Here is a 13,278-nt window from a genome sequence, read left to right on the forward strand (position 1 = left end):
CGATGTCGAGCAATAATGGCTCTGATCTGGTGATGGTGAGGATGCCGTGGTCAGGATCCTGGTGGGCGTGGCCGACGAACATGGCATAAGACGTTTGCTCTATCAATGGTGACTACCTGGGAGTTGGTTGGTGTCCTGATGGCCTGATGGAGGAGGTATCAGGAGGTGTGTGGGTTGGGCTGTTGGTGCTGGTGCTAAAGAAATCTGTTAGGATCCTTTGTCTAGGTACATTATGGCTCGGTCTCCTGTCTGCCAAGAGGGTCTCTCTATGTCTCCTGAGCTCAAGTAGGAACAATCCCAGGCATCTCTGATCCTCAAACTCCATGACCGTGCGTAACGGCCCAAAACCCTCTTGGAAGAGGTAGTTTTATCTCACCGGATCTCATAATAGAATGTACATCGGCAAATGTAGTGCTCCTCTTATCTCTGCCTCGTGGTAGCATAGCTGACAAATGGGGTCATCCGAGATCTGATGCACATATCGCCCTGTCTCAATCCGCAACTGGTGTGATGAGGTCCGGATTTGTCCAATGGCACAACGTATCCCATGTGATAGGTGTACATCCATGTACGCTGGGTGGGTAATAAAACCATATGGTGAGAGGTGCAAAAAATGGCTCTTGTAATGAGCCATTTTCGTGCCTAAGGACTCAAGGGGACTAGTCCATGTCCTCTCTGTGTCCACTCTGACGATATCCATCCTAATCACACGGTTTTACTCTGAGCGGGTGAGACCCAAAAATGGACAATCCAAGCTATACTGAAAGGGTGGGAGTGCCTCTATCCGCAAACCATGTAGGTCAAACCATGATCTCATCTGAGCATACCAACAATGAGTATCTCCATCCTTTGCCAGTTGTATGGATGAGGTCAATGCCAATTGGGAGTACCTCTGCTGAGGGAGTTCCCATAGGCGCTGTAAAAAGGTAATTGCCTGGAATAGGGCCTCGGTCACTACTGGTGCAGCACCCAACTCAGCGCGAACAATCTCATGTGGTGCCGATGATTTGCTCCGAATCAAGCGAGCAATCATCATAATCAGTGGTCTCTCCATATGCCTCCATCCCTCATCTGTCCCTCTCTAAGATCTGTGATGTATGCTGGGCCCCCAAATTGGAACTCCATACAGGAGGGTCGGTGTGACAAGTGTATCAAATAGCTACAATTTGGTGCGCGGCTCCTGAAACTGTATGTGTGCACACTGCCTCTCAAATACCCCCAAGGTTGCATGCCTCCTTTAGGGAGAAACGCGGTCCTGTGAAAGTAACTCTCAAATAGACATATGACCTGACGTACTCAACCGGCTCCCCTCGGAAAGTGAACTGATACTTTGATCTCATCACCCATGCTTGTGTGGTGTTAAACACTGTCAAATCTTTATTTGCACACAGAATGCGTGTAATGCATCGAAATGTCTTTGTAATCCCTCCAGAGAGTCTGAGATTACAACAATATCATCTGCATATAACAAGATGGGTATCAACACCCCTGCCAGGCATGCCCTTGGGCCTCCCAATTTGTCTACATAATCGGAGACCACATCCATGTATAGTCCAAAGAGGGTGGGTGATAGCGGGCATCCCTGCTTTACCCCTATCGTGTTGGTCACCGTATCGGATAGTCCGCTAGGAGCTCGGACTCTGCCTGTCTCACAGACTCATATAGAGCATATATCCCCATTGCATATCCTCAGGTACCTCAATGTCCTGCAATCTGTGCATAAGCCTAGCATGTGGTATGGTATTGAAGGCTTTGCGTAAATTCACAAAGCAGTAGTATGTCCTTCTCTTCTATGCCCTTCCCTCTTCAATAAGTGCCCGAGGTCTAATTATGTGATCCAAGGTAGTAAATCCTCTCCTGAAGCCGGCCTCCTTGTGCTCGGTGACCATGCCACTCTGCCCAGTGGCTCAGCTCCGACTCCAATATAGAGCCATATAGTTTGGCCAAGTAATGACCAATCATGATCGTCCTGTAGTTTCCTGGTACCATGGGCCCCCACTCTTAAAGAGTGGTACAATGGTATGTTCTGTCCAGCTTGCCGGGAAACCCTCACAAATGGCACGATTAAACACACGTACAATCAGCGGAGCCAAAGTGTCACGCGCATATGAGAAGTGCTCTCCATCTAGCCCATCATGATCCTGTGCCTTCCCATTCTGTAACTTGTCTATCGCATCTAGCACCATCCGCATAGTGAAAAAGGTGCTGCTAGCCGGTCTAGCTCCCAGTGGAGGGGGGCTGTCTTGGTGCATCATATAGCTCTCTAGCATAAGCATGCCATGCCTCAGGTGCAGTAATCGGAGTACCATGCCGTCTCTCTTGAAACATCTCCCTTGCCCTCTTGCTGTCCTTCCCTAGGAAGAGTTGGTAGATCTCCTCCTCTAATTTAGCCAGGTAGGCTCGTTTCTTCCTCCACACAAGGCGCCGAAAGATCATCCTGGCATGTCCATGTGTGTGAGTCCCAATGGCAATCTCACGCTGTAGCCGTGCCCGTGTATCACGATACTCATCATCATACCAATTGTTTTGTGGGGCATTGTTGCAGGGGGGGGGGGGGGATCATAGTGCAGGGAAACGCATATGAGGCGGATGCATGTAGTACACCTGCCAATCCTCTCGTAATCTCGTCAGAGGGCTATGCGGGTCTAAAGCAAACAAGCCATTAGATACTGCATCTCGGTAAACCCTAGCTGTCTCACGTATAAACTGATATCTCGAGTACATGGGTAGATGAGTGGCTAGCCCATCTCTCGGGGATCTACCTACTAGTGTGAAACTAAGGTATGCATAATCGGCTGCTATGCCAATGGGCCGACTGGAAATCGTGAAACCCCGCACATCTGGTATCAATGAAGGAGATCCCATCAAGTAGTCCATTGTGCTCACTCCCCCTTTAGAGTTCCGGTGTGTGAGAGCATCTATCCTTGCCATCTCGATAAGCCATTGTATATGACCAACCCATGTGCACTCCCGAGTGTGAGAAAATGCCTACCATAATCTGTAATCCTGTGGTGATCTCTGCAACCCTACATCCTCTGCCGTGATCTCTCGGTACATAGCCTCTTGAGTATCATACAGCTCTGTCTGCTTTGTGCATGTACGTGCATTAAAGTCTCCCAATAGTAATATGTCTCCCATGCTGGCAAACCTCATGATATCATCATATAGTGGTATATAGGGCGACTCTCCTGATGGTGCAAACCTGTGGAGTGGGTTGGGGGAAAGTGGCATACCGCCACATATAGCTCGCGGAGCCCCCCTTTGCATATTCGGACCCACATGTACCTCGCATCTGCATCTCTATGTATCACATGTATTTTCTCACGAAGCTCCTCCCTGTAAAGTATCGCCACTCCTCCAGATCCTTTGGTACCTCCCACTGTGCGTGGCTGAGGGCGGAAAACTGATTCCCATCTATAACCCCGTACGTTAGGAAGCCTCTTGTTTGTGCACTGATGGGTCTCCGTATACATAGCAATATCACTGTGTCTGAAAGTATCCTCAAAGTATCCTGCATCTGTTCTAAGGGCTCCGTTGCAATTCCACACCGTGAATCGCAAGGTCTCATAGGCCGCGCACCATCAAGCGGGCCTCCTCTCCGTAATGATGACTCGGCCATCTCTGTATACCGCCCATTTCCCCTCTTTCCTTGCCTCAAGCACACGCGGCATGTGTTCCTTCCGTTGTGCTATCTGTGCCGGTGTAAGGTCCTCATCCAAATAAATCTTTTCCCCCTTAAGGGACATCCTTTTGGAGAGGAAGGCCTTCTTCTTCTCCAAGTCACCAAACCTGATGATCAATATCTTCGCCCTGGTTTCATCTCTGCCTACTCGCCATGCTCCGGTAATGGGTACATCAGTGGCTCCAATTTTTGTTGCAAGAGCTTTTGCATCCTCTTGGGGATTTCCCTTATCTTCCCACCCAACTACACGTACATGTAAGGCACGTGCCTGTCTCTTGGCTTCCTCTTCCAATGTAGCATTCATCACCTCTACTTTATTGACTGGTGTATCCTTCTATTTTTTTACTACTTCAATCCATGGGTTGACTTCCTCAATTTGTTTCTTTGTGGCACTGGCGATTTCAGCCCATGAATGCATTTCCTTCTCACCCGCAACCACTTTTGCCTTACATGATTCCAAAGTGTTTTGCATTTCTGTGATGTCTTTTTCGCGGTCAGCCATACATGTCTTCAAGGTTTGTACGATGCAACCGTTGTGCCAATCTCCCGGAGCATGTTATCCTTCCATTTTTGCATCTCTTTTTTTATTTCTGTGTGCATCAAAGCTTGGGCTAATTCCATTTCAACCTGTACTTGTGCTTGCATTTCTCCCTTCAATTGGGCATATATCTCTTCCTTTACCGTTTTGTATATCACTTTCTTTTGGGCATGCTCAGTCCATTCATCTTCAAGCTCCTGGCGCATGGTGCTCATCTCTGTCCTTATGTGCAGCTGTATCTCCTCAGAAAGTGCCTCATCTCGTCGAGCCATCTTCGTAAGCCTTCATAAGCCAGGGGACATGATCCCTTCCCTCAGTCTTCTACGGTAGGCATTTGGTGCCTTCGTGGGGGTGTGAAAGATGGTTTCACCATCCTGTTCTCCCTCTCGGGATTGCGACATGTTTTCAGTCTGAGTGTGTCTGCCGCTGAGATCGAGCAGTCGAAAACGCAGAAGCTTTACGAAAACCCTGATTTGTCTCCTGTACAGAACACACCTGTGCTGCCAAGGCCAAACAACCTACTGTGCAGTGCTTCTCACGAACTCTGCTACTGAGCGTAGTTGAACCTGTCAGCCACCTGCACACTGCTACCCACGATTGCCTTTGCAGGAATGCTGTCCACCTTCAAACAACACTGCCTTCACTTATTCGCTACACCAACTGTGCGCTGCCTGCACCTGCCTTCAACTGTTCCTGCCTTCACTGCCTCTATGTGAGAGGGTAACGAGGAGAGGATATTGTGAGAGAAACGAAGAGAGAGAGAGAGAAATAAAGTTAATTTTTTATGTCTACGAAAGACCCAAAGGGTCTATGAGACCAGAAGTAATACATGTGATCTCCAGGTAATGGTATGCCAAAGAAATATGAAAGGAAAAAAAAGCTACCCAAAGAGCAAGAACTAGCTTCTATGTGACCCATCACTTCTTGAGTCTTGACCACAATTGACAATGTCAGGAGGTTAATTTGCAACTTTCTTTGTTTAGGAGAGGATAGAATAGAAATATAAGAGCTAAAGTGGCTTGGAAATCTTTGATACTTGTTCAACACCTCAGTGGCCTTTGGATTGTTGACCCTAAACAGTCTTTAATGGTGAGCACAGGGAAAGCTTTTTTGAACACCAGGATTGCATAGGGGCACAGTTGGAGCTTCTTGGTGCAAAATCCAGTTGAGCTCTTGCAGATTCAGCCTCCCTTACTAGAAAAGAGCCCCTGACTGCTTGGGTATCTCCATTTTTTTTTCCCCGAAAGGAGACTTATATTAAGTATGAAAATTTTTACAAAATGGAGATTTCACACCAAGCAAGGTGGAGATCTCAACCAATCAGGAGCCCTGTGCTGCCAACAGGGTCCCGAATGAGAGGATGTGAAAAAGATACCAATGTTCCACTCTCTCATAAACTGGGCGCGCTTCCTCTCCGCATTCCTCGAAGATCCCTGAATTCTAGCCCAGGTAGCCATGATGGTGTGAATAATATCACTCCAAATCCTGCAAAGACACTGAGAAACAAGAACGAGAGTACCCTCAATGGCCTCAGTGTATCTAGCCTTCCAGATATTCCAGGCTGAGATGCTAGCAATAATCTCCCAAGAACTGTCTAACCTCTTTGCCGGAGGGACAAAGTGTGAAAGTGGCAAATCCTGAAGACAACATTGCCGAGCAACTCCTTGCCTAACCATAATGGCCAAGCTCCTGTCTGTCCCCTCGAACCTCAGCTGAGGCCCAGACTGTGTCAACCAAATGATAGAACCAAAAGAAATGATAGCATCCCTCTTAATCCTACCAAAGAGGTGCAATCGCAGACCAAACCCTCTGTGCTTCCTTGCATTCCCATAAACAATGGGAAATTGACTCCGAAACTCCTGCACATCTAGGGCATGTTGGGCAAGCACTAGTAACAGACCTCCACTGATTGGTGGCCAGACCACCATGAAGGGAAACCCATATAAAGGAGGAAATCTGTGGCTTCCTATAAGAATGTCACAATTTCCGCCAAAATACCCTCTGAATGTCAATCGAAATGCCATAAGACTCCCAATGGGGTCTAAGAGTAGGGACACTCTGAATGTGTCCCAAGATAAGATGTCTGGCATTCCGCACCGTATAACTAAAAAAAGGCATGCTTTTCAAAGGGTTACAAGCATCCTTCCACTCCCACTCATCGGGGTCCCAATGCAAATGTCTGATAGGGCAGCCACCAAACAACCAAAGGCTAACACTCTTTGTGATCAATCCGGGGGGGGAGGAGGTTAGATTAGGTATTTTACTACCTTTTAAGGCATGCCTAAGGTTGCCATTACTTGTACCTTTTGGTACATGATTGCACCTCGAGGTCAATGATGGCCCTGGTGTGTGCATTTTCATCAAGCCCTGACCAAAGAAAGTTCCGAATAAGGTGACGAAGCTGGCCAATGCAACCCTTATGAAAAATCCAGCACGAAGCAATAAACCAAGTCGTGGCTAGCAAAACTTGGTTAACCACCAAAGCTCTAGAGGCCAAGTCGAGCTTCCGCCTACTCCAGTGATGAAGTTTGCTTTTAATGCTTAAGAGCACTGGAGCAAATTGTTGTGCAGGGGAGATGTCAACGCCCACCTGACAACCAAGGTATCTGGTAGAGCATCCTCTCTCAATCCAAGTAAAACCAACATCTGTACCCCAATTTGCAAGAGGAGAATCACTGATCCAAAAACCAACTGATTTATGCCAATTGATAGTAGCTCTTGCTGCTAAACAAAAGGCCTCCAAGGCTGTCCGGAAAGCACATAAACAAGCATGTGAAGCCTCAAGGAACAATGCCGTATCATCTGCTAACTAAGAGTCCAAAAACTACTCCTCCGTGCATAAAGGCAGCCTGAGACCCACAACACCAGGGGCAGCCCGAAGAAACCTGCTCATAGCCTTAGCTACAATGAGGTACAGTAAGGGGGCGAGGGGACAGCCCTGCCTCACTGAACGGGAAATCTGAAAACGCTCGCCGCGCCCCCCACAAGCTAAAATAGTGCTATGAGCCTCCCTGTATAAGCAGGACACCCCTCTGATCCAGTTTTGGGAAAACCCCATATGTGCCATAGTGCCCTCCAAAAAATCCCAATCCACTCTGTCATAAGCTTTTTCAAAATCAAGCAAAAGAATGGCAAGAGGCTGCTGACAAGACTTTGCCCACTCGACAGCTTCCCAGAAAGAAAAGATGTTATCAAATATACTCCTTCCTTGGAGGAACCCATTCTGAGTATCATGGATAGTCCTTTGGAGAATCGGCTGCAACCTTATATTCAAGGCTTTAGCTAAGATCTTATATGCAGATCCAAGGAGAGCGATGGGCCTCCGTTGTTTGATGTCAGTCTTGTCCCCACTCTTGGGGATGAGGTGAATCAGCCTCTCTGTGAGGTATGGCGGCATCATACCCGACAACCACATTTCCTGAAGGGCAAAAGTGAGAGCATCTCCAATATGATCCCAAAAAAGAATAAAGAAGGCGGGAGAAAGACCATCATCCCCTGGGGATGAACCACTGGAAAGAGCCTGTAGTGCGTGAAGGAATTCATCCTTCGAGAAAGGGGCATCCAGGGAAGAACACATAGCATCTGTAATGAGCCTGGGCATGCACTCCCAAACTTTCTTCCGTGCCACATCTCTCGGAGGAGAGGGCACCTCTGCAGTTAACAAAGACTGATAAAAATCTGAAGCAATACCCCTTACCTTATCAGGCTCAATTTGAACCTCACCCTGTGAATCTTGCAAATACCTCAGAGAATCCCTGCTATGGGAAGGTCTGTGCGCTAAAAAAAACTCTTTGTTGCATCTGCCACCCATCTGAGTCCAAAAAGCCTCGTTCGCATGAAACACGAACTTAGCCCTCTTGTCCATGGCCAACTGCACTTCTGCTCTAACCGTGGTCAAGAGGTCTGTAATCCAAGACGCATGTGGATGCTTTTCATGTTCCCTCTGAAGAGCAGCAATCCTACGCCTAATAGCTCTCTCCTTGTCTAGAGCCTCCTCCTTCTTGGACAAGGTAGCGCTATGATAATGATGGCTGGTCCTCTCAAGAGCCAGCGCAAATTATGACGAGGATCAGGACCATCACAAGATCTCCATATCTCTCTGATCTCAAGGGAGATGTCAGCATCTAGATAAAGAAAGTCGGGGATACGGACACGAGGAGAGGCCGAGCGAGCCCCAGGCTCCTTGAGACACAAAACAACGGGGCAATGATCGGATTTGGTGGTGCTAGGCATAATAGCAATGGTGCCTCCTCTATCCAAGGACCAATCATCCACAAAAAATCTGTCCAGACGTGCAAAGATGCTCTCACTCCCGCTCCTGCGGTTATGCCAAGAGAAAGATAAGGAGTTTGGCCTTCTCTGGAAGTCATCCTCAGTCTAGCAATCCCTGCCAAAGAAAGAGAGCGTGAACCTCTCCCATGAGGCTCGCTCCAAAGGGTGTAAACCCCCTTCGCGTCCACCCTTCTTGTCAGAAGGTTGCTCAACCATATTGAAGTCTCCTCCCACTATCCAATGATTAACTTGGGGAATGACATTTGTAATGGTGTCCCAAAAGGCCACCCTTTCACCTCGCACGTCAGGTGCATAGATATTCAAGATTCCCAATTTCTGACGCTCATGCATGATCAAGATCCACTGCGCTCTAGCAGGGATGATAACACCGTGCCCAATAACATGAGGCATAACAGATGTTGCCACTGAAATGCAAACACCCCCTCTAGTCCCAACAGCTGAGGACTAGAAGGTGTGGCCAGAAAGCATCTTACCAGTTTTGCCACACTGAGATCTATCCAATTTGTGTTCCTGCAACAAAAGTATATCCATAGACCCTCCTCTAACAGCAGGGTGAAGCTGGTCCTTCAGAAGGCACTTCCTACCACGGGTGGGAAGCCCTTCAAGGCCGTGAACATTCAATGAGACGATTCTCATGGAAGAGAAGAGGGTTTGACCCCCGATCTAAGAAGACGATGGGCAGCCTGAGGACGCCTCTCATAATGCTGGAGGACGGGATAATCCACGGGGCAAAGTCCACTGACATGCCCTTGTCCGAGGCCCTGCACAGTACCTGCATATGTACGAGAAACCTGTGCGCCTTGCGGGGCATCAAGGGCAATGGCATCATGCTGAAAATCCTGCAATACATGATCCCCACTGCGCTGAACATCTTGCATATCGCCCCCTCCAAGTAGAGAGGACTCAACAAAATCATCCTGATCTGATATATCATCTCCCTGCAAAGAAGCATGAGCTGATATGTCCCTCTGCCCAGAAACATCATCTATCTGAGGTACAAGATCCGAGGTCTTCCCATCAATCGCATCAGGGGGGCAGGTGTGAGAGACAGCTCGCCACACCTGGCAGATTGTAGGATGGGAAGGATCCAAGGGAGGTGGCGCCTAAGAAGCACGCTTGCGAGGCCTCCTGCGACCCCGAGCCTGAGGGCAATCTCGAGCAAAGTGACCCTGTTGGTGACAAACCCGGCACTGATCCAGTTTACCTGCAATCTCCATACGTTGCTTCAAAAGACCACTAGGGCCCGGAAGCAAAACATAGTCCTCACAGAGCTCACAGTCATGGGCAAGAACCATGACTCTAGGGACAGCATCCGCCGAGGCAGTGACCACCTGGGCAAAAGATATCGGCAAAGCTTGGAGGGGGGGCACTTGAAGAACCAGCCCAAAAGCGGACCCGATGGCCTCTAGCATAGGCCAATATGCGCGAGGAAGACTTGGGAATCTGAGAGTAATCGGGAAATGGTTCCGGTCTTCCTCAACAGGGTCAAAATAGTTGGAGTAGGGAAGAAAAAAAACCTTCCTCGGGCCCAATGGCAAAGGGTTGCCCTTCAAAACCTCTGAGGCTGCGTCCTTGGAATCAAAATCCACTTGGAAGAAACCTCTTCCAAGCAACCTGACATCTCGAAAGTGTGGAGCGAGGTCGGAAGGCAGAGCTGCCAAGACCCAATCCCGAGCCTGGAGACGGGAAGGGTGAGATCCAAAGATTCTGGCAATGAGGGTCGTTTTGGAGTCTTTCTCAATTTCGGCGAAGAGGACCGCGAGCTCCGCTTCGGAAAAAAACAATGGTTCGCCCGGCCGAGGGAGAATGATTAGCCATGATGCTAATTGAAGAAGAAGGCCGACTTGAACCCGGATGAGGAGCAATCCGAACCAAGGGGAAGAGGCAGGGAAGGAGGCGAAGGAAAGGAAGGGAGGGTGGAAATGGGAAGCAAGGGGAGGGGAGCTGAACACACAGGCGAAGGGAAGAGCTGCGCAGAGGGATGAGGCGGAGGAATGAGGGGAGGAAGAGGCAGGGGCGACCAGCGAGGAAGGATGATAGGCGGAGGAAATGAGTGCTGCACAGAGAGATGAGGCGGAGGAATGATGGCGGGCAGAGGCAGGGGCGAACAGTGGAGGAGGACAGATGGGAGGCGGGGGCGACACAGGCACAGAGGCGGAGGGGCGCAGGCAGGGTTCAGGGAGCTTACATGGTCATTCACGCATCTTTTGTTGCAGTTGGCTCCTTTGAAGTTGCACTGGTGAGATATGGGTGGCTGCTGTGGGTGTACATGCATCACTTTCTTTAACCATACAGCATAAATGGTGTGACAACTTCGACTTCGAGGCTGAGGCCACACTCGCCCCATTCACATGACATGACAAACTCTTCATGAGTTCTATCGGTGCTTATGAGACATCCACAGTATGACATAGTACTACTGAGGAAGTGAGTCTAAAACCTATGATACAACTTGTAAATGGAAAATGTGAGTTGGGGTGTAGAGGAAAGATGGGCTCTGAAGGCCTCAATACTTGAAGCTTAGCTACAAGCTGCAGAATCCTATCTAACCAGTAGCAAATCGGGTGTGATATAGAATAACAGTCTGTGACTGGTAAGCTTTCAGTCTAGATGGTTTTCTTTACAATCACATGTAACAAGATAAGTTATCCAGCCTCCAAATTAGGGGTAAAGTTAACTTATCTCTGAAAAGTTTGCTCTACTTTCTTTAAGAAATTTTCTGATTTGTGGTATTTTGATTATGCTAAAATATGCCAATTAAGAACTCTTTCTTTATTTTTTTAAAAATTTTCTAATTTTCAGATTGAAGCAAAAGGGTTACCATTGACAAGCTTAACACTAGCCTCTTTACCTCGCTTCTCGCCAATCACTTTCAATAGTGTCCACGACTCTAATGCCAACTCAATGCTTCCAGAAGTAGCCAAAACTGGCCTCGGGTCTTCTGCTGCTATGACATCGGCTGTAGTGGCAGCAGTTCTTCACTACCTAGGAGCTGTGCAGCTTCCTTGCAGCAGCAAGCTTTCAGTTCAAGAGCCGAAAGTGCAAGGACTAGAGATTGTGCATGCTATCTCTCAAGCTGCACATAGCCAGGCACAAGGAAAAATTGGCAGTGGTTTTGATGTTAGTGCTGCCGTTTTTGGTAGCCAGTGGTATGTGCGATTCTCCCCACCAATTTTATCTTCTGCACAGGTGATTTAACTTCCATTCAACCAGATGTGTACTTACTGGATTTTTTTTACTATTGGCAGTTTCCACTTCTTTGCATTTGTCAACATGTATATCTTGTCTTGCTTTTGTGTAGGAACAGCTGTACTCTGTTAAAAGTCTTTCAGTGCATGGGGAACTGCTGAGTATTACCCTTTGATCTAGGGCCTTCTAAGGGTTCCCACACTGGACTGTTCCGGCCAGACCATCCCGGGGTGCCATGTTGGACCATCCCAGGGTGCCACACATCATCCTGAACCTGGACCAGAATTGAACACGTGAATGAGACACCTAACACCAACTCAGACTCAGAGATTGACTTTATGACTTGCATGATTACAGAACCATCCCGGAGCATTCGGTGGACCATCTAGAAACGAAAATGCACCACCAACAGATACATGAAAGGTGCACGCACCAGCATTGAAGGCACCGCATTGTCACCTCGATGGGCGTCTACCAAGGATAGGAGATGCTACTGACACCACCGACTCCACCGCCTCGCAGGAATCATTAAAATGGTTCCTCAGCTCATTATTGGGACATCTGCTTCCATCTAGTCTTCTTCATTGGGTCTTATTCATGGAGTGCTGTAGTCACTTGTTATTATGCCTCGTGTGTCGTACTATTCAGTGTCACCACTGCTGGGTGTGCAAGGTACAGTGAGGCTGGGTGTGCACGGTAGAGTGAAAGGCATGTAACAGCTTCTTGGGAGTAATGGAAGTAATGTTATAATATTCTTGGCATTGTGCTATGCTCGTATTCTAATCTGTCTTCGTCTGTTCATCCTCACCCCGTAATCGCCTTGTCCTTTGCTATAGATGTGGCGAGTATGGCCATTACCAAAGCCGGTGCCCCCTTCCTGAAGGCGTACCACCCTGCAGGCACTGCCCAGAATCTAAGAATCATGACACTCGGGATTGCCCCAAACAATGGGCATCCACTTTAACTGACTTTTCATTCCAAACAGGTCCAGCCACCCACTTGGTTAGGAACTCCACCATCCGCTTGCTCTGCTGCACTGAAGGGAGAGAGTTAGGGTTTCATGTGGGAGACACACAGAGAAGAAGGGAGAGGGAGAGAGAGACATGTGGGGATAAGTCAACTCACAATATGAGTGTGTGACTCCCCTATCACACATGTATATTTGCTCTAGTACACATAGTGCACTTAGTACATTAAAAGTACTAAGTGTACTATGTACTATAAAACTTATGGGCTAGTACACACTATAAGGGTGGGCATAATGCCTTTACCTTAACAACCTCCCACTTAAAGGCAAAGTGCCCTTAAATGAAGGAAAAGAAAAAATCAGCATGTACATGATAATATACAAGGCCATATCAAGGCTGAAACTGGCCTCATCCAATGCCCATCAAGTGTCTGCAATGAGCAAACCGCTCTGGAGGCAAACTCTTTGTCAACAGATCAGCCGGGTTGTCATCCGTATGAATCTTGACAAGCTGAATCAGCTTGTTCTCTATCACCTCTCTGATGAAGTGATACTTCACATCCACATGCTTCGTCTTTGCATGAAAGACAGGGTTCTTTGCCAACTGGA

The 13,278-nt window shown here is 48.1% G+C and overlaps 1 protein-coding gene across 1 annotated transcript in view; it reads left to right on the forward strand.

Moving 5' to 3' along the window:
• LOC147611348 (phosphomevalonate kinase, peroxisomal-like) overlaps positions 1–13,278 on the forward strand; it is a 103,021-nt gene that overhangs the window by 70,613 nt on the left and 19,130 nt on the right. The window contains exon 7 of the mRNA XM_086784892.1: positions 11,316–11,702. Within this exon, the coding sequence (XP_086641018.1) occupies positions 11,316–11,702 (387 nt within the window). The remainder of the gene's footprint in view (positions 1–11,315; positions 11,703–13,278) is intronic.

Source organism: Cibotium barometz, chromosome 47 (assembly GCF_041138505.1).
Source record: "Cibotium barometz isolate CiBa-2024 chromosome 47, ASM4113850v1, whole genome shotgun sequence".
Classification (NCBI taxonomy): domain Eukaryota; kingdom Viridiplantae; phylum Streptophyta; class Polypodiopsida; order Cyatheales; family Cibotiaceae; genus Cibotium; species Cibotium barometz.